Source organism: Chelon labrosus (assembly GCF_963514085.1).
Source record: "Chelon labrosus genome assembly, chromosome: 20".
NCBI classification, from domain to species: Eukaryota; Metazoa; Chordata; class Actinopteri; order Mugiliformes; family Mugilidae; genus Chelon; species Chelon labrosus.
Genome location: NC_140353.1, coordinates 14,431,962 through 14,454,809, shown reverse-complemented (window position 1 = coordinate 14,454,809; position 22,848 = coordinate 14,431,962). Strand labels below are relative to the sequence as shown.

The 22,848-nt window shown below is 44.0% G+C and overlaps 1 protein-coding gene across 1 annotated transcript in view; it reads right to left on the bottom strand.

The window, feature by feature from the left end:
• The window catches only part of LOC311505122 (latent-transforming growth factor beta-binding protein 2-like), a gene marked incomplete at its 3' end in the record, with an annotated part of 83,379 nt that overhangs the window by 2,679 nt on the left and 57,852 nt on the right, over nt 1-22,848 (bottom strand). The window contains 20 exon segments of the mRNA XM_084568528.1: nt 942-1,208; nt 1,302-1,475; nt 1,600-1,740; nt 2,020-2,148; nt 2,505-2,597; nt 2,699-2,896; nt 5,143-5,277; nt 6,215-6,343; nt 15,535-15,663; nt 16,308-16,430; nt 18,149-18,274; nt 18,390-18,509; nt 18,773-18,898; nt 19,788-19,913; nt 20,425-20,550; nt 20,725-20,850; nt 21,048-21,173; nt 21,280-21,405; nt 21,519-21,641; nt 21,811-21,930. Coding sequence (XP_084424654.1) covers nt 942-1,208; nt 1,302-1,475; nt 1,600-1,740; nt 2,020-2,148; nt 2,505-2,597; nt 2,699-2,896; nt 5,143-5,277; nt 6,215-6,343; nt 15,535-15,663; nt 16,308-16,430; nt 18,149-18,274; nt 18,390-18,509; nt 18,773-18,898; nt 19,788-19,913; nt 20,425-20,550; nt 20,725-20,850; nt 21,048-21,173; nt 21,280-21,405; nt 21,519-21,641; nt 21,811-21,930 — 2,763 coding nt within the window.

Genomic DNA, 22,848 nt, shown 5'->3' with positions numbered 1-22,848 from the left:
GATCAGTCATATCATAAACACCACAAACACGTGTAAAGTGAATAACACTGATGATCTCATTACGACACAATGTTCTTCTGGGAGATCTGGGTCCTGGTATTTATGTGGATGCAACTCTGATGCACACCACCACCTGGTCATTGTCAAAGACCAAGCACACCACCATGACAAAGATCATCATCAGACAAAGCTACCTTCTTCTCTTGCTCCGTGGTCCAGTTCTGATACTACACAAAGTTCAATGCACAGTGAAATGTGCTGCAGTTTTGGCAACGCTCTGACCCACTAGCCATCACAATTTGTCCCTTGTCAAAGTCAATCAAATCCTTCTATATTTCTCTTTTTTTCTAACACACCAGCTTTGAGAGCAAAATTCTTGTCTTGCTGCCTAATACATCCCGCCCACTGACAGATGCCATGATAATGAGACACTCAGTGTTATTCACCGGTGATAATGACCAGGCTGTCATAATGGTATGGCTTCTTGGTGTATGTCACCATTTGGGTCTGTCCTCAGTCACTTCTGCCCTTTTGGTGATCTCAAATACGGAACACCCACATCAGTAGTAAATTATGTTTAGACACTCCCTAGGTTTTTCCATCGTGCTTCCAGTTGCTACAGCTGACCGGTGACTTTGCAGCCTGACTGAACCCTTCTTCAGCTTTGAAAAACGTAAAACGCATCGCTAGCAGTGCACCAGCTTGGAAATGTCACCACAGACACCAGATTAAAAAAAAAAAAGTGGTAAAAAAGTGGTATACTTTAAAATATTTTACATTACTTTACCCAATCAGCATTGTGTATATTCATCTGGCAAGAGCTCTAATGTAATGGACGTTCATTTATATGTAAAACACCTATATTCCATTTATTATAAATTATAAATTATTATAAATGTTAAACTACTCAATGAATCCAAACTAAAATCATAAAAACCCACCAGCATAGGGGTCCACTGGTTGTGGCAGGCGCTCCCGTGGTCGTGGGACGGGAACTCGGACTGGTGGCCGCTGAACGCTGTAGTCATTGTCGTTAAAGAGAGGAACGCTCTCAGGAACGTCATACGGTGCAGGGCCGCCATAATTATCCCAGTATGGAGGAACAAATGGCTCTACAGGATCCTCAGGACCGTACTCATATCCCAGTCCCCCTCGCAGACTATCAGTACCTCCTCTCCGGGGCAGGTTGCACATTACTGCATAGTCCTCTGTGCAGAACAGCACACACGGAAGAGCAATAATCAGCACTGATGTATAAAATACATTATATCATTATTATTTTATATGCATTTGCTTCTCACCAGAGTCTTTCCCGGGACAGAAGGCACACTGTCCACTCCAGGCGACGCCGTGCAGACAGCAGCATTCAGTATAGGTAGTCCTACTTTCCTGGTAGGGGCTTGCACACATGTTGTCCCCCTCAAGTCGCTGCCAGCAAATATCCACGTGCACATCGGCCTCATGCTCTGCAGCTTCTGTGAGACAGAATGGGATTGTTTTCACAAAGCGACAAAAGCGAGACAAATGACAAAAAAAAAAGCTTCTTTGAATATCCAAAAATATCACAAATATGTATGCTCTTGTGCGCATGTGTAGCACCTTCTGTATAGTTGAGGCTAATGCAGCGCCGGCGCGTGCTATCCAGGACTAATGGTGGGCTGCAGAAACAGTTGAAAGACCCGGCCGTGTTCACACACGCGCCGTTGTCACAGGCGTTTTCAAATTCACACTCGTCGTAATCTGAGAACACATGCAAAAGGGCATAAATCACTGGTAAAAGGTTAACACGTTAGTAAAAATACTACATGTATGAGATGAAAGCTTTCACAATACATTTTTGATTGTGTGCCACTGATTTAGATGTTTTTGTATAAAATAAAATGGATGATCCCTGGAATTTCACACTGGTTGAGGGTGCATCAAGACTGACAATAAATATGGTCTACAAGAGGTCTACATAGCAACAAATAATAGGTTCAGGTTCAGTATAGTGATGATGTTTTGGATGTCATCTCTTACCCACACACTCAAGCCGGATGTTGTCATAGTAGAAACCGGAGCGACAGTAACAGGTATAGGTGGAAAAGAGATTGGAACACTGTCCGTTCTTGCAAATTTCAGGTCCAAACATCTCGCACTCATTTGCATCTGAGGGAGGAGAGAGGTTCACACCACATAAACAAGCGGCAAAGCAACAACTGTCAGAACATAACACTGCTTCTAAAAGCTTTGGCACCCAACATGAAATTCTCTCCTCTTGTAAGAAGCCGTCAGGACACACTGAAATTATAGTGATTAGTCAGATATGCGGGCAGGTATTCCCTTAAACCTGGGGCTAATTGTAGAGACAGCCTCATAAATGTGGCGAGGGATTACGTCTGTCTTTACGGGTTGAAATATAACAAGGTCTGACATTACACCTTTTTGTGCCAATGTAAAGCTTATTGCGAGGGGAAGCAATAAAAACTCAATAGAAAAAAGTATGTATGAGCGAGAGTGTGTACCTATGTAAAGCTGTTGTTCTCCGAGATTTTGGGAAGAGGAAACCGGCATGCGTAATAACCCAGTGCCACGAGGGCACAACTGGTTAAAATCAGCTGGAAAATAAAATTTAAAAAGCGTTAATTACAGATGGGAAACATTCTAAAAGGTTGAAAAAAGGTGTCTGCATTGTACTCCCATTAACCCTTTCTTGTACCTCTTCCCTGGAGGGGACAAGCGTGGATCTCACAGTTGTCGCCCCAGCCGGCGCCGACCGTGCAGCAGCACTCCTGCTTCGTTGTGTTGCGCGACAAGACGTTGTCGCAGAAGTTTGCATCATTCAAGTTGTAGTAGCACTCCTTCCTCTCCTCGGCTAAGGAAGTGGACGGAGGGACGGGCGTGGTGTCAATCGCAGCTGTTTATGGACAAAGAAAGCATTTCTTTAAGGCCAGAGAGGAGGTCTGAGGTCGTGGTCAGAAGAGAACATGTGTGTTTGGGAGGGACTTGGTGATTGAGGAGTACAAATTATCATTGACAGACGTTCTTCTACTCAAATCTGTTAAGATGAGTAGGTAGAACTGTTAGGACCTATCACCAAACCTTCAGCCAAACTGGACATTAGTTACCATTTCATACTGCTTCATCATTTATGCATGCTACAGTTTCTTGGCCTCAGACAATATACTCTATCTATCAAACCACATTATAATCAAACTGTGTATATAAGGTTTGGCCAGGAAAACTTACAGGGATTTCATCACTGTAATATTTTCAAAAGTATAGTTCACTCAGCTTCGACTATTTTATTAAATACTTCATCCATATACATGTAAGTCTCTCTACCATCTGGCTCCATATACTGCTCTTAACCCCGAAATACTGTACATCTGAAGGAAACTGCGGAATTAGACACTGCAATGCTTTTACAATCAAAGTTCAGGCCCTTTATAATTCACGGCCTGACAGATTAAAGCAGATTCAAGATTTTGAAAATTAGGTTTTTGTGGAGGAAAGTTGATCTGCCGGGACAATCCAGTTGTTTAGGCAGGATTTATGCATTGATGGACAGAAGAGTAATATACACGTCATCTGAATGCTGTAGAGTTGAATTTGTTAACAACAAAAATGTCTTTGATTGGTAGCTGGACTATCTAATTATGTTCAGAAGTATTTGTTGAAACACTGATGAAATCCAAATGGCGTGTTCCCAGACTCATATTCTGATGAGATGTGAGCCAGGCTAAAATCGTGGTTAAACTTTCAACTCATTTTATATTATTTAATTCTTTGTTCGTTGCAGGCTGCTGCCATTTCTTTTATTGTTCTTAGTCTGTATTAATTGTAAACGCTAATATGCCCATTAAGAGAAATTAGCTTCGGCTACACACACGTGTACAGGACATTGGACATTGCTCTGCAATTGTTTCTCTGTACCTGTCCTTCACATATGAACATTCATTCATTAGCTTGTTCCTGTTAAGGGTCGTGGGGTCTGCTGGAGTCTATCCTAACTGTCATTGGGCGAGAGGCGGGGTACACCCTGGACGGGTCTCCAGTCTATCACAGGGCTAACACAGAGAGACAGACAACCATTCACACTCACATGCACACCTACGGCCAATTTAGAATCACCAATGAACCTAACCAGCATGTCTTTGGACGGTGGGAGGAAGCCGGAGTGAACCCGGAGAGAACCCACGCAGACACAGGGAGAACATGCAAACTCCACATGGGATTCGAACCCGGGATCTTCTCGCTGTGAGGCATCAATGCTAACCACCTCTCCACTGTGCCGCCCACATATGAACAAACAAATAAAAAAATATACCAGCGCGCAAAGCAACAGTAGATCCTGTTCACATGCTTCCAGCAGACTACCTGCATCACCCCCGTCCCGCCGCTGCTGAGCCTGCTCATTTGGCCAAAGGCATGTGCTCAGGCATTTCGCCCTTAAGCTGCTGGCTTAGCCAAATGGAAACACTGGCATGTGAGTCAACGCACCATTCACTCTCACATGATTGATTAACACACGTCGAAAGCAAACAGCGGAATGTGGCAAAAAGTTACAAAAGCATAACTGGGGTTTAGAGCCCGGGCAGAAGAAAAAAAACATCCCCGTTGGGGGTGAGCCGCTTAATAATGTAAATATACCCAATTTGTGTACACATTCGTCGATCAAGCTGGGGATGTGATGGTATTTCCATGGCTCAAAAGACTTATTCTGAAACTGCTATACGTTGCAAATTTGCAACCTCTGCACTTACATTGCATTAAAATCGAAGAGAGCAACGTGTCTTTACCTCTAACTGGGAATCGCTACACTTTATCCTTGTTTGTCTTGGTGGGGGAATGGGTTTACAGTAACTAGGGCCTTAGGGCGTTGGCTTGGCTCTAATGGAGGAGTTACTTCATCGTTTGTCTGAGGGATTAGGATAATTCAAATTTTTGTAGGCACCCTACCCAACCCCGGCTCCGGCCTATAAAAACCCATGGAAACAGACAGGTCAAAAGACACTCTAGGAGACGAGGAGCGTCCACCTCGTCACCCCTGTTTGGACAATGAGAGACGGCTCATTAAATCAGGGATAACTCCGTCTCCCAATGATGGGATGAAGAATTAAGTCCCGTGAGTCACTGTGAGTGCTAGACCTGCTCTATTACCCGTGGAGCGGCACTGGCTGGTGACGGGATCAAATTCCTGATTGTCGCTGGGGCAGATGCACAGGAAGCTGCCATCGAAGTTCTCACACAGGGCCTCCCCGCACAGCGCCATGGTCATCTCGCACTCGTTTATGTCTGAGAAAGGCACGAGAGGAGGGCGAGAGGTCAGTTTAGGATCAGGCACGTACACACAGGCATGCGCCCTACCAGTTCGGAGCAAGGTTACACATGTCTTTACCATGTGGTTATTGGAAGAATACATCATATCTAAGTGACATTTTTTATATATACATTAAACCATGTGTCATTTATCTGTGTAGTTTCTATAAAGGGAAGACACTACATCCAGATGATGGATATCCAGTGACGAAAAAAAAAATCTCTTCATAGTAAATACTTGAAATTTCAAAAAAAAGGAGACAAGTACTCAGTCACTTTATAGTTTCAGATTTGCTCAATCTTCTTTGTGGCTCTTAGGTCCAAGAATATTGGTTCCTACCATTTTCCTACCAACTTAGAGAACCGGACATAAACAATAATTTGGAATTTCAAAAATGGAAAAATAATTTCCTAAAACCATTGGGCACTGTAGTCTTTACCAAACATTATTAAAACAGATGTTAAAAGTGAATTTTGGGGGGCTCATAACAGCGAACCTACATATATTCAGGCTTTGGTTACACTGACAGTACTTTTTAATGATTTCTTGTTAGTTTTGATCTTTTTGGAGTTTTGCCACACTTTATCTCTTCATATTTTAACAGTTTCCCTAACCTGATTTGTGGCTGTCAGTCCCAAGAATAAGCTTTTGAATCTAAAAAAAAAAAACAGGCAATAAAATGACTTTTTAATTTTTAAAAATTGCTAAATAATGTCCTAAAACCTTTGGGCACAGTAGTCTTCAGCAAACATTAATCAAACAGTTATAAATACATCAGTCTTTGGCAACACTGTCAGTACTTGTTAATAGGATGAATTCATTGTTAGTTTTGGTCTTTCCAAAAACACCAAACACTGATTATCGTCACACTTTGCAAGCAGTAATCTACAATACCAGACAGAAGTTACACACCGACGCATCTGCTCATGTCCCCGGGTGGGTTGGTGTAGCCTCGGTCGCACTGGCAGCGGAAGGAGCCATCTGTGTTCTCGCAGAAGCCGTGGTTACCGCAGATGGTTTCATTGGCGCACTCGTCAATATCTGCGAGCCCGTGGAGAGGTGAGCACAACATCAATATTTACAGTGTCAATCTGCACGACACACTCTCGGACTGCCTCCGTAAACACTGCGGAGGGGTTCCAAATAAACAGCACTACTATTCTGACCGTACAATAACAACAGGAATCACTGCCATCATAACATGTCAGAAACAGTGTACAGATTAGACAGTACATTAAGAGGTTTTTCAAACTTTGGACTTCTTTGATTAATCTGGGGAGACTTTCCTTGTGCATCCACACTGTGCATTTGAGTGTATATGAATTGTTCTTTGGGAGTTTACAGCCCACAGCCAACATTCAGTATTCACTCAGACACTTTACAAGCAGCTGGAGAAAAATGGAGAATTCTGGTCTGGCATGAGGGGTTTTATTTGTCAGCTTTCTGGCAGCAATTGTTTCCATCCTAATCAATAAATCTGCTAAACACCATCTCTTTCAAAAGACCAAGTGGTACTTTGGAAGCAATGAGATCACAAGAACTTTACACCTAAAATAGAAGATATACTTAAACCTGGCATGTCCACTGTAGTTTGCATTGAAATAAATCATAGAACAAGCTTGATAAAACCGTGGGAGGAAATATATGATACGTGTCAGTGAGAAAGCAGCTTGTCGAGCTGTTAACGCTGGACTTTGTAACAGCAGCTACTCCACTATTCGGTGTTTAAAGGCAACATTTGTTAGCAATTTCTAACATACAGTACATGATTTAGTATTTCTTGGCATCTCCAGTACGGCGGAGAGGCCAGAGGCTGATACTGTAGGGCGGCAAGGCTGATTGTAATTGTTTCAAAAACAATCAGGGCCTTTAATGATCACACTTCGGGCACGTGAAACTGTTCTCTGGTCAGTTTGGCTTGCCGCCAGTTTCTGTCCGTTCCTTCGCAAGTTACTAAGTCTGGTGACGTCTTTTAGCCAAAATGTCTCTGAAGATTCTCCGTCATCCAAGAAGTCAGGGTGTATTTAAGACAAGGCTAACGTTTGGGAGTTTAGGTTTTTATTTGGAACATCTGTAAACAGTGCACACCTGAACCTCACATGACTAGGGTCTGTTAACGACCTAAGACTCACCTGCAATTGGCTCTTTGTCAATTGCAGGTTACTGTTGCTATGTTAGACAAACCACTGCTCTGCATGGGTACATTTTTGTAGAAAAATGTTAAAAACCTGTAGACTTGTTGGCATTAAAACTCTAAATTGTGACTAAACGTGAAAAAATGTCCCGTTGACAAGTACATAAAAACTTAAAACTGTCTCTCCTCCATGTGAACTCTAGACCCAGGGGTGCCAAACACATGGCCTGCAGACATAAACCGGCCCGCCACAGGGTCTAGTCTGGCCCGCAGGATAAATTACATAGAAGACAACTGCAATTTTTCAATAAAATTGGCACCTATTCCTAATTTGGCCACTAAGGATCACACTGCTTTAAGATTTGCGCACATAACACAACACTGACACCCAAAGCTGAACATCACTAAAACAAGGGGAAAAACCTGGAGTTGTCGTTATTATGCTATGCTATGCTATGTTATGCTATTATGTTACTGGTCTGGCTCGATTAAATTGGATACAATGTGGTCCATGAACTACAATGAGTCTGACACCCCCGTTCTGGACCCTATTAGTCAGCATCTCCAGAGCTTGGAGGGTCTCAAATATCTTCTAAACAGAGGCAACATGGACTTCAATATCTTGGGGTGAGTTGTGTACATGTCATGACATTAACAGCTACATGTATAAATGCTAAATGCTTCTGATCCATAAGAAGAAAAAGAAGCCTCAGTAAGAAGCCTCAGTTGTTCATATGGCCAAATCCAGTGGCATTTATTTTTGGTGTGGGGAAAAGAATAAAAAACATTTCAGGATTGTGTTCTGGATATCATGTGACGCTCCACAAGTGCCTCATGCAGTACTTCTTACCATTTTCCTGTGCTTAATTCCTCATGTTCTCAGTTTCACGCTGCTTTGACAAAAAGGTTTATCCGTTGGATTTGTTTGTCTAAATAAAAGTACATTAGCAACGGTAACCATGGCAGGAGCCCTCTCGTTGGTGGGTCAGCGACCAATCAGAAGGCCAACAAAGGGTCAGTTTGGGGATGTTGTTCAAATTAACCTTGGTAGTATCGTTTTTCTTTTCACAATCAGTGGTTCTACAACGACACATTAATGGCCAGAAACTGGCCAGATTTCCGATTCTGTGAGTTTCCAGCGAACACCACCCAAATAAAAACCTCAACTCCACACTAGTCATTCAGAACTGAAGAAACCACATGGATGAGTGGTGAAATGTCTTCAAGAAAACTCAAACCAGTCCAGTTGACGTTGTTTTATCTCTCTAAGCCAACTTTCAGTCCTATTAAACTACATATTTTAGTAAATACTGTTATTCTAAAATACATTAACCTCCACATAAGTTGGCTTTTCCTGATCTATATTGATTTTGGTCTGCTCTTACAACAATTTAATAAAAAATGTATCTGTAACCTCTTTGGAAAAATATGCATCTTTTCTTCAGTTTATAAAGAAACAAAGCCAGCAAGTTCAATCAGTGCCTGTCAAGACCGAGAGGCCTCTTGACTAATATGAACCTTTACTGATGATAAAGGACACTCCACTATGTCTGTTTTATCGTAAGTATAATTAGATTTTTTGTTGACTTTTCAGTTTCATAACAACACTCCGTGAACGCTCCATTCAAAGTTTCCATGACTAATAGTGACTCCTCGGGAGTGATCAGAAGAAAAACAGGAAGACCTATTTCAAATATGGAAAAAAAAAAATAATTGAGTCACAGTGGTTTTGAATTTAAATTTAAAGTGCAGTCTCCTAACTAAAAGATAAGATGTTCAGACATTTACAACAAACTGACTTTTAGTGTGAAAAGCACCATCATTCACACGTTGTCAAAAGCAGTTTTATTTAGCCTCTGAGCACTCATATAGGCAGTATCAGTTGGAGAAAGGACTAAAGTGCTCCAGAGGAATCACAACCCATTTGATCTGAAGAGTTCACTTGGCCAGGGCTCTGTCATGTCTTCCAACGGAGACAACTGCTTTCTCAGGCTTGCTGGGGGGGGCTGATCCTCTTGTCAGTGTTCCTAACTTGACTTGGCCGCTCCTCTAACATGCCTCTGGGGTCAGAGACAGGGGCTCCCACAAGCTAATAAAACTGCAGAGACAACATTGTCTTTGTCGTTTGAAAAACCTTTCACAGGATTCTGAAAAGGAGCAAAATTGCTAGAATAGATATGTGGGCTCAAATGGCTGCAAGATGACAGAGGGAGAATGGATGTTCACATACTGGAAACCGCCAACCCTCTGGATTTGCATTTTGCGACTGAAGGCTTGAGATGCCAAAACACTTAAAATTTAGTGTAACTGAATAAATACATTTTCGAGGGGAATATTCCCAAAGCTTGGTCAATAATACTCTTAAATTAAGTTGTGAGTATTGGATATCATAATTTAAGGAACATTTCCTCAAGTGTGAAGAGCATAAGTGGAGTCAGAAGTGAACGTTGGAATGACAACCAGCTGGGAGGTCCGGAGGGAAAAGGCGATGAAAGCTCTCCGCTAATATACAAAATAATCAAGTCCTTTTCATTCATGTGTAACATGGAACAAAATCTGATGCTAACCGCATGTTACTCTGAGATGCAATCAAAGTATCACATGAGAGCATCGAGACCAAAACAGTTTTAGTGGCTTTTGTTGTTCCGTGTATCTGGTAGTATTTGAGTGATACCATTACATGATCAGCCCTTTAGAGCTGTCATCCGTGCACAGAGTCAGCATGGTAATCAGGGCGCTAATGGTTTGTGGGAAATAACGCATAACACAAAATGAGATAACTCCACCTAGAGATAGTCTCACACTAGCAGGACACGGGGTTGCCTTCCTTAAGTCTTTCCATGTAATAATCAGTTACGTCAGGAAACATGCGGCGCTCCAAATAGCCCGGGGAGAGAAGAAGTGAGGCAGCGAGGGGAGATGAGGGTGAGAAGTTCACCTGAGATGGGAGAAGCTGACGTTATGGGTCGACCCAGGTCCAACAAGCAATAAGCACCTATCCTGATGGTCCGACCCATGGGAACATGTTTCCTGGATGCGGTGATGCTGCGATTTGGGTAAGAGTTGGTCTCAGTGCCATGTGTTAATTTAGAGCACATGGTGGTGAACAACAAGAATATAAGGATAAGTGACTGTTGGCTCACCCTGCGCAGACCACACTTCTCCCATATTCTGTGGGCAACCCCTTGCCTGATTGGACCCACATGCAGAGGTTATTTCACACGCGACTGTGCGAGATTGAGGTGAGGTATTTGTTTTCAGGGAAGCACATTTTTGGAACTTCATCTGACATAAGACCTACATCCTGGGGCCATCTTATCATATCATGCTCCTAAGAAAAAACACAATCTTATACGAGCACAGCAGTGCGAGGAGTTGCACACATGGTAAAGTCTTCACGTTTCTATACATTTACAGCGGTGGGAGGTTGGCAAGAAAGCGACCGCAGACAATTTCCGCCCTTAGGCTAGGCTTATTAAAGACAGGGCATAGCTCGAGGGAATTTATGAGCATGACGGCGAATTAAAGCTAAAAACAATGACCTGAAAAGTACACCCATGCACACATACACTGTGTCCTGTGTACAGCATCATGGTAGGTTTGTGGGTGATGTTTGCTGCAGGAAAAAAAAAACTCCCCTTTGTGTCATGGCCTCTAAATCTAAACGAGCGCAGCGAGCAGAGCCAACGCCAACCGCTGCCCCTTCGGAGGCTGGTAAGTAAAAATAAAACAACGCCCCTCTCAACAGCAAATTACAGCGTCTGGACTCTTCTTAAATATTTGATGATTTTTACAAGCAGACAAAAATGCCCTGAAGTTACTGAGCTCCCTCCTTGGACTTTTATTGAGGTGACGGCAGCATCTCCCACAACTTCCCATCGTGAGGTGAAACAAGCCACTATTGTGGAGTGTTGAGGGCCTGGTCCTCAAACTGGGGGCTGTGAGTCAAAGCAGAGCTGTTTGTAGGGTCTAGTGAAAACACAAACTGCCTCACAACATAGCAACAGGAGAGAGATGGTCATACCTCGGCAGCCATACAGATGAGTTAAACTGGGATTTTTGTGACATCGTAGGGGCAAATGGAACCAGGGCCCACATAAAGATCTCCTCTCAGGTTATTATATTATAGGATATGACATGTCAATGAATATCCTCAACCCCTAGAGTTACACGAATTAAACTAAAATCCATGTGCCTGAATTATGAATGGCAATTATACATGACATACAGTAGGATATATTGTCGGTACTGCCTAAAGTGGGCTAAAAGTTGTAAGTCGTAAGTAAGTTTTAAGTTGAATATACAGTATAACATATTTTATATGAAAATATGCCTATCCAGTGTTTTCCCACAGGTGGAGACTTAGTGGTGGGTGGCACAGTGTGTGACCTATGTGTTTATAGGGTGGGAGTGCAACCAGGGTTACATTCTACAATTTACAGATGTTCACTAAATGTCTCGCATGCAGCTTAGCTGAGTGCCTGCTCCAGTCCCTCCAGTTTATACATGTCAAACCCAAGGCCCGTGGGGGACAACTGTAACCGGCCCGCACGATAATATTTTTTATCTATCAGATCTGGCCCGCAGGTATTTTGCGAGATCACCATTGATACTATAAATCCCACACGGCTTTGAAATAGCTAAACTTTTTGGCATCAGGCAGGTACGTCAATCAGCTCTGTCCTCCCAACTTTATTGACAAACTCATCAGAGTCTCATGGTTGCCTTGGCAGCACGGCGCTTTGAAGCTACATCAGTACATACGGTTGACCCATAAAAGCTCAAGCTACACGCATTAGAGCACTAAATACTAAAATATGTTAATGGAGACTCTTATACAAAGACGTAGCAACACTGTACCTGTTAGCAGACAATGGGCTAAATCAGTTAGCCTACTGTTTCACGGTAGCTCACACGGCACACAGAAAACAGAAAACTTACTAAAATATAAATGACAACATCACTACAGCTAAACACCACTCGGTTAACATACATACTAACACACAGACACACTGAAAGTGTCCGTTAGCTAAATAACAGCAGCATGTTTAACACGGCCTTAGCATGGTAACTTAGCACCATGGTTAGCTCCACTCTCCACCGTGTAGTAATCACCACGTTAGCCCTGCTAGTTTTGTTTTATTCTGGCGTCAATTCAAAGTGTAGAATTCATACAACATACAGATAACATTAGGAAACCACTCTGTGGACTATTAATCTCACAATGTCTTATGAAAAATTGCGTCGCATTGGCAACAGTTGGTAAAACAGTAAGGGGAAAAGTGTTTGGAACACACCCGCAAGATTTTGCTCATGAGCCTTTACAGTCGAGCACAGAGCAACTTGCATGCCAGGACCCCTTCACTGTTGATGTGTTTACGATGCTTGCTGAAACGAAATGTGGCTTCCCCTCGCTAGCGTCGTCACTACCTGTGAACCCAGAAGGAGGAAGCTGTCTGAAGCCGAGAGGGCACCACTGACTGACAGGGCAGAGCGAGTTAGTTACGTCACAAATGAGTCAAATTTGAAACGACTCCCTGAATGATACATTTCCACTCCCAGACCACTCATAACAAATGGACTGCATGGCTTTTTATCAGCTTTTCTGAGCTGCCAGACATGACACACTAAATGTAGAAAAAGCTCAGAAAGTTAGATTTTCAACCCCTTTATGTCCCCTTTAAATTTGTTGAATTTGTGAGAAAAAAACATTTTCATTTGAAATAATTCAGTGGAAATCTCCCAATAGAGAGTAACACACAAACAAAGGCCACAGATGTGTCTTTCATTTGAAATTTGTTCTCATTACCTGTTTAATCAGTAAGCTTGGTTGTATTCTAAATTCTTTATTAAGGCTTGGAAGAAATTAAATTCATATTTCTGTATGAATGATTTCTGATAATACATCTGAAAAGACAAATTGTGTCTCATTTTAAATAAATATCTATTCTGGCTGGCCCGTGATTTGGAGTCAGTCCTTAAATATTGGCCCACTCTCTGATTGAGTTTGACACCACTGCTCTAATATCTTGTCTCGTCTAGTAGAATTGAGTGTGTGTCACAGATGTTAACTTGAAAATAGTTAAACAAGGTGTTCTAATGTAAGGTATACCTACTTTCAAACTGAATGATTTTATCTACCCTGGGGCAATCTACTCCAGTAGAGCCATTGTATGTGAAATGCGGCTAGCTGAAAATGCTCCTCTAACCATTATGGCCATGATCCATTTAAGCTGGCCAGGGCCCTGATGATGCTCATGCTGGCCTGGTTGGATGTGTTGTGACACATGAAATAATATAAGACCACAATTAATTTTATCGATTACCCTGCTTTGACAGGTCAAAATGGCTGTTGTGAAAAGGGCCTATTACAGTAATCTTCGGCAGTGTGGACTGATGCTGCGTCTCCCGCCAAGTTGCAGGAAAACCTATGAGTGAGCCAGGCTGCAGAGTGTGAGAGAAGAGATGCAGACATTGGCCTGGCTTTACAGAAGAAATGGGCGTAAAGCAACTTCAGACCATATTGATTAAACGGTAGTGGGCCATCCTATATCATCCAAAACTTAACATGCTACTAAACCTACCAGTGAAGTATATCTAAATCACACACCCATCATCACTACACTGATGTGAACCTATATGAGCTCCTTAGCAGCGTTTTGTCTCCGACGTTAAAGGAGTAGAGGTGAGCAGCTGGTTTCTATCAGCCCTTATCGCACCACAGGCCTCTGCACTCTTCAGCTGGTGCCAGACAAACAACATCATAAAGTGCAGCGAGGAGGCAGCCACACGTAGTCGGGATCAGGGGGATGGAGGGGGCGGAGACGGATCTGTCACTGATCAGCTTTGCAGCAGCGTATTCTCCCCTGATCTCCATCAGTTGATAGTCCAATAAAAAGCTCGGGGTCATGAGAATATGTGATGGCGCGCTGCATCTCTACAGCCATTTCTGTCTCTGGTTGCCTTTCTCTAACACAAACACATGCGCGAGGATGCAAGAAAAAACAAAAAACAAGTCGACCACATGCACACACTCTCAATCGCATACACACAATAACCCACAAACACCCAGCGCTTCTGCTTGCAGCCCAACACGTCATTCCATTCTGATGCTCTCAGACTGCTTTCCCCTACTCGCCTGTCACTCTCCAGTGAGTGTTTGGCTCCTGTCTTAATGTGATGAAAATATGTGGCTTTTTGTTTTAGTCGCTCATAGTCCTCATAAGCCCAATTTATTCATGGTGCTATGAGAGTGGCAAAGACAAGGAATACTGCGCCACACAATAAAGAGAAATAAACATTATTGTGTATCAAACCACATTAATATCTTGAGCCCAAGCGGTTTAGTACTGCCAGTAAACACGAGTCCTCATGCAATTTCGAGGTCACAAACCCAGCTGGCCATGCCAGGTGATCGGGCTCCTCAACAGGGGGGGGGACAAGGAGATAAGGGACCATCCAAGGCTGAAAATATCTATCCTCTCTTAAATGAAGAAAAGCGGTGATCCGGTTCCACCTTGTGTCTCTGCCAGAGGCGCTCCATTAGCTCCGTTGCCAGAGGGATGACACTGTTATCGGTTTCTGGAACTATGCATCCAATGACAGTGCACTCCCGTCTCTAAAAGGCAAGGCCAATTTCAGGGGCCATTTCTCATCATCTCCCTCATGGGGAGGCCCAGAGCACTTGATAGTTTTTGATTTACATCAGTCTCCATGTCTGCATGCCAAACTGATATCATTATCCCAAAGAGTTGAGTTGAGGCTGTGCTGTATCTTTAGCTACTACGCAAATAGTACATTGATTGAACTTGTATGGTCTTGTATGGTCCAAAAATAGATAGATAACGCTATGGCCAAGGCAACTGGATTATTGAAGATCTTTCACCACTTATTCCAATTGTGTAAACTTCTTCATTTCTAAATGACTGGTGGTCATTTATGTTTCTATTTGGAACATCTATGTGTGCTGCCCACCTGCAACTCACCTGCAATTAGAGTATACCTGGGTGGTATCCTAATTAGTAGTTCTCTAACGACCTATTAATGGCCAGAAACTCTCCCGAATGGCATTTTGTTTTCAACATAATTCACCACTTACCACAGTCTGTGGTGTGCTCTCCTTCAAGTCCTGGCTGGCAACCCATGAAGCAGCGGTAGGAGCCGATGGTGTTCTCGCAGCGCCAGGTACCACACACTGAGCTCCCAAACTCTTTGCACTCATTCTGGTCTGCACAGACAAAGGAAAGACAGCGACAGATGTTGGTTAGTAACTGACAAACAGAGGTGCAAGCGCAACCACATGTGCAATCAGACTCTAACACATACTTCACATACAAACTCATATTCCCTCTGCTGCTCCTCTGCTTCCACTGTAATGGCTGTGCAGCAGGAGTCGGCCAGGAGGCCTGTGGTGTAGCTGTCCTCAGTAAACGCAGCAGGCAACAGGAATGGCCAAGAACAATATTATCACAGCAACCAAAGAACTTGTGAAGGAGCAAAAGGGAGACGTTCCAGAGGGAGAAACACCTCCTGTTCACAATGGGGTCATTCATACTTCCCTCTGGGGAGAGGGAGTTCAGGGCTCCAGCCATGTAATCCAGGCACCCCTCAGCCCCGAGACCACTGCGGAAAGCCTCTAAGCCAGGCTTGGACACTCTCACTGGAGCCTGGTCCTCATGCGGTATAGATAATCAATCATAGCCAACTGTGCTATACCAGTATGCTTAAGCCTTAATGTAGCGTGACGATCAAACGGCTAATGCTGACATGTTGGTTTACTCAGAAAGAAGAAACGTCAGGGCAGGGTTTTGGTTCAGTAACCGGCACGACAAACACAAGTGGACAACACAAGGGAGTTTTATTCTGTCTTACCTTCACAGTCAGCGGTATCGGAGTCGAACTTGAAGCCAGCCTCACACAAGCATAGGAAAGATCCATCGGTGTTGAGGCACTGTCCGCGGACACACACATTCTCTTTGCTGCATTCATCCACATCTAGGGAGGACAAACGGGGAAATGAACAGCAGACAGATTAAGAAAGATAACACGGAAAGGGTGGGTCCAAATTTCTTGTGTATTGATTACCACTAAATATCCACACACATCCTCTGTCTTCATTAAGTCATCAGGGAACGCCACTCCTTCGCACAAAAAGAATGTGTAATCAAGCGCTTGCCTGAGCGCAAGATGCATTGGCCCTTTGGAGCACTTAATGGTATACCGGCAAACAGGAAACGAAGGATGAAAAAAACACACCGGTCTCAACTTTTCAGGCTGAGAACATTTCCTTCAGACTCGTAAAAATTAATTAGGATTTCTACATGCTTGATTAGCTGTAGATGGGTGGATAATTCCAGCATTACAGCATAACTTGTAAGGTACTTGGGTAAATGCGGTAAAAGGTGGAGGGAAGGCAGAGAATTCATCAGGAGGGAAAATGCCTTTCTTTGTTTTCCAACCTTTGACCATCAGACAAATCTTTTTGAGATGACAAGGTAAATACCGGTTTGCAAAGACAGGGGGAAATAAAAAAACAATAATCCAGACTCTGGGTAAACACATAAATATGCTGTGACTGGATAGTTTTGGAGTTAATTCAAGGGCTTCGAGAGCCTTACTGAAAGGCACAGCAAGGCTATGGCACAACCTGTTGATGTGGATTAGATGTGTTTCAGTCTGCAGTCGGCCTTTTATTACACATGTTCTGTTTTTGCTGAAAGACTGCTCTGGTCAAGGCCAAGCATCATTTTGGCCTCACCTGACTAAATCCATCTTTCATTCCCACAGCCGCACAAACCTCCCTGCTTCTTTCTTCTCCCACTGCAGGCTCATGTCAGAGGGATCTGGCTTTCATTGTGTCAGCGCTGTACACACAATGGCAGACTGCATGAAAATATACGACAACCGCTGATTTATAGGATAATTAGGGCTGAGTATTTGTTGTGGCGGGCAGCCAAAGTACCTGATGCAGGCCGGGCAATTTGCTCAGAGCCTGTGGACGATATCTAAAGGCGCTCCAAGGCCAAAGACTCAGAGGAAGAATGTCCCTTCTCAAGGACTGACCCCAGTCGTCTAGTGTGAGTAAATGTTGCTCATTACAGGGCCATGTCAGCGTCTTGCAAGAGCCTGGACCCGAACTTCGAATCTACCTGCTTCACATCATGACAGGATATTTCACTGCTGTTTACTTAGCTTCACTTATTACTTACAAGACCCACCAGAAACAACACTGATCCAATTCTGAAATCCTAGCCAGTTATTTCATGTATTTTTACAGCAAAATGCTCCAGTAGAAAAGTCTATTTTAGTTGATGATCATTTTCTTTTCTTTGTTTCTTCTTGCTATGACCAGTGGGTCACTGGGTGCGGCTCAAATAACATCAAACTGATGTCCGAGCTGAGAGAGAGTGAGCTGGGACAGTTGATGAGGCCATGGCCCATTACACGTATCAAGCCCAGCCTGAGCACCCATGCCAGGGGTCGCAGGGTTGGTCTCAGCACCCAGGACAGTATGGTGAGAACAGGCTGTCCGCACTGGATGTGCTGAAGCCAACAAAGTCACTCTACATGAGCAATACAAAAAAAACCCCACTTAATAATAATATTAGCTATAATTCTGAATCTGCCTCACCCAAGAATAAAAAACTCATAAAATTATCTGAATAATGAGTTCTCATTACTGTTAGTGTTCTAGCTGCAGAGTGTGACTGTACCTTGGCAGCCGGTCCTTCCATTCATGGTGGTATATCCATCAGGACAGATGCATAAGTAAGAACCCTCAGTGTTCAGACAGTCTCCTTCTCCGCAGATCCCTCCGACGGTTAAACATTCATTGACATCTGTCACAAACAAGAACAAGTCACGCAGCTGTGTCAATATGCCAACATGAGGTAAGTCATGAGAAACAGTTTACCACTAATGGTATATTTCATGGGCCTACGTGTGTGCTTATACCTATGCAGGATGTGCCGTCAACCAGCTCCAGGCCAGAGGGGCAAGAGCAGCTATAGGAGCCGATGGTGTTGATACACTGGCCTCCCAGACACAGGACGCCGTCCTCGCATTCATTCACATCTGAAATGACACATGCAAAGACGTCACCGTCGTGACACGCTCGCACCAGCTGTAAATCACTGGTCTCATTTCAAATCTGCCCATGTTTTGTCATCTGGACCAAGAGCTTCCAGACCACAGTGAACATGTCAGAAACGTCATGCATCATCTACAGAAGTAAGTATAGTAGGTCATAATGCGCTGGAACGGATGACTGTTAAAAAACGGCCGCGTTGGGGATCGTAAATTTTAGTGACCACAGCGAGCCACCCACTGGACCGCACCTCCACATGAGAGCCCGTTGGGTGCCGCCGCGAAGCCAGGGTCACAGGCCATGCAGGAGAAGGAGCCCTCTGTGTTGGTGCAAACGCCCGAGGGGCAAGCACCTGGAGTCTGGCATTCGTCGATGTCTAAGAGATAGAAGGACAAAAGGTTAGCTTCGGGTTATCATCCCAAGAAAAGAGACCTCTGTGGAGCCCACTTTTTGTGCTTCCACTGTCTTATCAGTTAAAAAGTGTGACTCAGCTTAGCCGAACATAGAGTAAGAAAGGCTCTCTTTATTAGATCGCACTGACAGTGTTTTATTAAAAAGGGTGGAAAGATAAGTATGTGGGACAGTCATCGAATCCAAAACAGCAAGCTATTACAGGTGGCGTATAATTACTGTATCTACAAACAGTCGCTGGCCCGCCGTCATGCGATCACTGGAAATTCCTCGAGCCAGCACAGATTGTATTTCTAAAGGAGAAAATAGTGCGGGCCTTTGTTAACTGATTGAGATGGCTCCGTTCTGCCTTTGGGTGAACGGAGCGAGTGCGGGGCCGGGGAGTGGCTGACTTCATTTCAAATTAAGCCCTCAATATTTTCCATGGCATCAGAGGCATCTATTAAAATCCTATCAGAGCCTGACTTGGACTCGGGCTTGTTTTGTAAAAACTTTTTCCCAGCACAAAGACAAATATCAGTGGGGGATCTTCCTCTCAGGCTAGACCCACACTTCCATTCAAAAACACACCACAGCATACTATACATGACTAACTGAGAACATGTTTGAGTCCGATTAAATAATCATTCCTTTTCAGCTTCCCATGAAGTCATGACAGATCCAGCCTCACTGGCTTCGTCAAGGCAGACAGTTCTCCTGCATTGATCTCATAAATCATGTCATGACAAATTACTGAGGGCTGTAATGATTTTCTATAATCATGCTCTGGGCTTATGCGTTCTTTTTCTTCTGTGGTTTGATGTTGACCGCAGAGACACGCCAAACAGTTGTAAGCAAGTAAATAAATACGTTACCTTCACAGGTATGTCCCTCCTCAGACAGCTGAAACCCAACTCCACAGCTCCTGCAGGTGTAAGATCCCTCGGTGTTCAAGCACAGCTGGCCCGGGCACAAGTTACCCACCGAGCACTCGTCAACATCTGGACACAAATACATAAGACACATCATAGCCCAGATTAGCATCTCTGGCTTCAAATAAATAAAGCTTGCCAGTTGTAATCAGTTAGACGCGTAATCACTGGGGCTAGGAATTACAAACGTCGACACCTCTGTCTTCTTAGCCGAGCAATCTGCAGGACATTCGCCTGACATCATCTTGTTCTATTTGAGGGATGGTGTCTCATTGTGTTGAGAAAAGATCAGATGAGTGGTGCCAGAGCCAGAGGGGTCCAGGGATCCAGCTATGATGTGATGTCTAGGACCGTTTTGGACTTTTTGGGCTCAGATGAAGGGACTTTGAAGCTGAACTGCCACATCCGATGCTGCTTACATACAACCTGAACCATCTGTTAAACAGAGCTGGCACATTTAACCGCAGCTGTGTCTCTGAGACAAGGTCTGGCATGCTTGAAAGAAAGAAGAGGGCGCACACACACCTGAGCTCAAGTATACAAACATAACACATTCCTGCACAAACATCAGAAGCCTCACCGTCGCACTGCTGTCCATCCTCAGAGACGCTGAAACCGGGCTGACAGATGACACATGAGAATGAACCCTCTGTGTTTGTACAAGTTCCCTGGGGGCATGTCGTGGGCAGCGCACACTCATCAATATCTGTTGGGAAACAATACGCACACTTAGACATTCACTGGAAGGCCTGGCCATATTTGTAGCCAAGAACAAAAATGATTCATGGAGCAAGAAGTATTTTATCAACATTGGTTCTGTGTCCCTGAATTCAAGATTTATTTGGTGTTTTTTGTGGCAGGTTGCGCTGAATAAACCAACCTTGACAGAGTTCCCCATCGTACGACACTCTGTAGCCTGCAGGGCAGTTCTCACAGGTGTAAGAGCCTTCTGAGTTTAGACAGATCCCGTTGGCACAGGTGGATAGAGACTGGCACTCATCAACATCTGGGCGAAACAGACGCACACCAGCACAGACATGAATTGACATCAGCATGAAAACTGAAAAATACGTGAAGGAATGCAGCTGCAGAGAACATTTAATGGTGGATTGACAAACTGCCCGGATAGGTTGAGTAAAGACTTCAACAGTCGCAACGATTCAAAAAAACTGAACGAGGAGCGCAGCTGGAGATTGAATTTACCTTCACACCTCTGCCGGTCCTGAGACACTCTGTAGCCAGCCTTGCATCTGGTGCAAGTGTAGGATCCCTCCGTGTTTGCACACACCCCTCCCTGACACAAGTCACCCTGGGCACACTCGTCAACATCTGGAAAACAGACCAAAAAAAAGGGACCAAACTCACCACAAGTTGGTTAAAAAGTATCATCATCAAAACTGCAGTTTAGTGTAAATCATTAGACAGCAAATTATACCTTGACATCTCAGTCCATCAGCAGATGGTCCGAACCCGGGCCTGCAGTTCTGGCAAGTGTAGGAACCCGCGGTGTTGAGGCAAATTCCCGCGGGGCAAGGGTTAGCGGTTGCGCACTCGTCGACATCTAGTGAAAAGAAACAATTTGCAGACATTACGCTGCCGCCGAGAGAGCGCCGCGAGATGACAAGTTTGCAGCGATAAGTTACACCCAATAGCTCCACATAATCTTTTGCAGACCTTCGCAGGATTTGCTGTCTGAAGTGACTCTGTAACCATGGCTACAGGTGCATCTGTGGGCGCCGTCCAGATTGACGCAGCGGCCGTGGGGACAGACTCCCGGAAGCGCGCACTCATCCACATCTGGAGGGAACATACGGAAGGGGAAAAAAAGAAAGAAAAATGACCTCGAAATTTAAAGACAACCCCGCTGACTCCTCCAATGGTACCGCAAGGCTTACGAAGAACCACTGTGGAGGACTAATCACGGAGCGGTTACGCTGATACGGGACGCTTGTAATGTCTGACTGACCTTGGCAAACATTGTCGGAGGAGAGTTTGTAGCCTTGGAAACAGTTGCACCTATAGGAGCCCTCCGAGTTGACGCACCTGCCGCGGCCACACACGGTTTGGTTCAAGCACTCGTTGACATCTGAAGACAGAAGGGGTTAGAACATACAACGGATTTGAGACCAGTGCCATAGTTTTCATGTGTGATTAAAGGGTTAATTCACAGAAAATATTATTTACTTTTCTGGTATTTCTTAATGTAGATTTATGTTCCATATTTAAGATCAGTATCTGCACATGAAATCGGAGCACAGCATAATGCCGCTGGATCTAAATGAGAACTTTTTGTCTAATTTGAGTGATTTAACCCTTTTACAAAAAAAGATAAAAATGCATGATTGACGATCCCACGGGCAAAATGAGGCCTTTACAGCAGAGTACTAATGATGCCCTGCACTTAAAAAAGGGGTTGTGTCAGCATAATTCAGCAGTGAAAGGGAAACAATTACGGCATAATTAGTGTGCACAATGGCCGAGTCATTAAATTACATCAGTGCAAAGACCAAACTTCATTCATGAAGCCCTTTTACTATTTGAGGCAGTAGCTGACTTTTCCACTGCATCAGTCAGAACAGTTGACCCGGGAATTATATTTGTGGAAAACCTCATGCTTTATAGTGGAATTTATCAAGTGTTAACAGGGGCATTTTTTGGGTTAGGTAAGGCTGCGGGGGGAAAGAAATTAAGTGTAATCATGTGAGTGTAAGAGACGAGGAAGGAGACATGTGAAGAGGGGGAGAGGAAGGAAAAGAATTTTGTCCGCAAAGGAGTTGGAGAGAGGACGTTACTGGGAAGTGATAGAGCTTCTGAAACGGAGTTACAGAGCGGGGTTTTGTTTGCCTAGCCGTGGGCACTGCCAGAAGTCTGTCAGCGTGGCCCGATGCTTTGTTTCAGCAATCATCCGGCATCTCTCAAGCCTCGCCCGATAAGGCCTGACAAGGGAACGGAGCTGTTTTCTCTATCACACCAACAATTAGGCTTATCCACGACTTGGCCAATT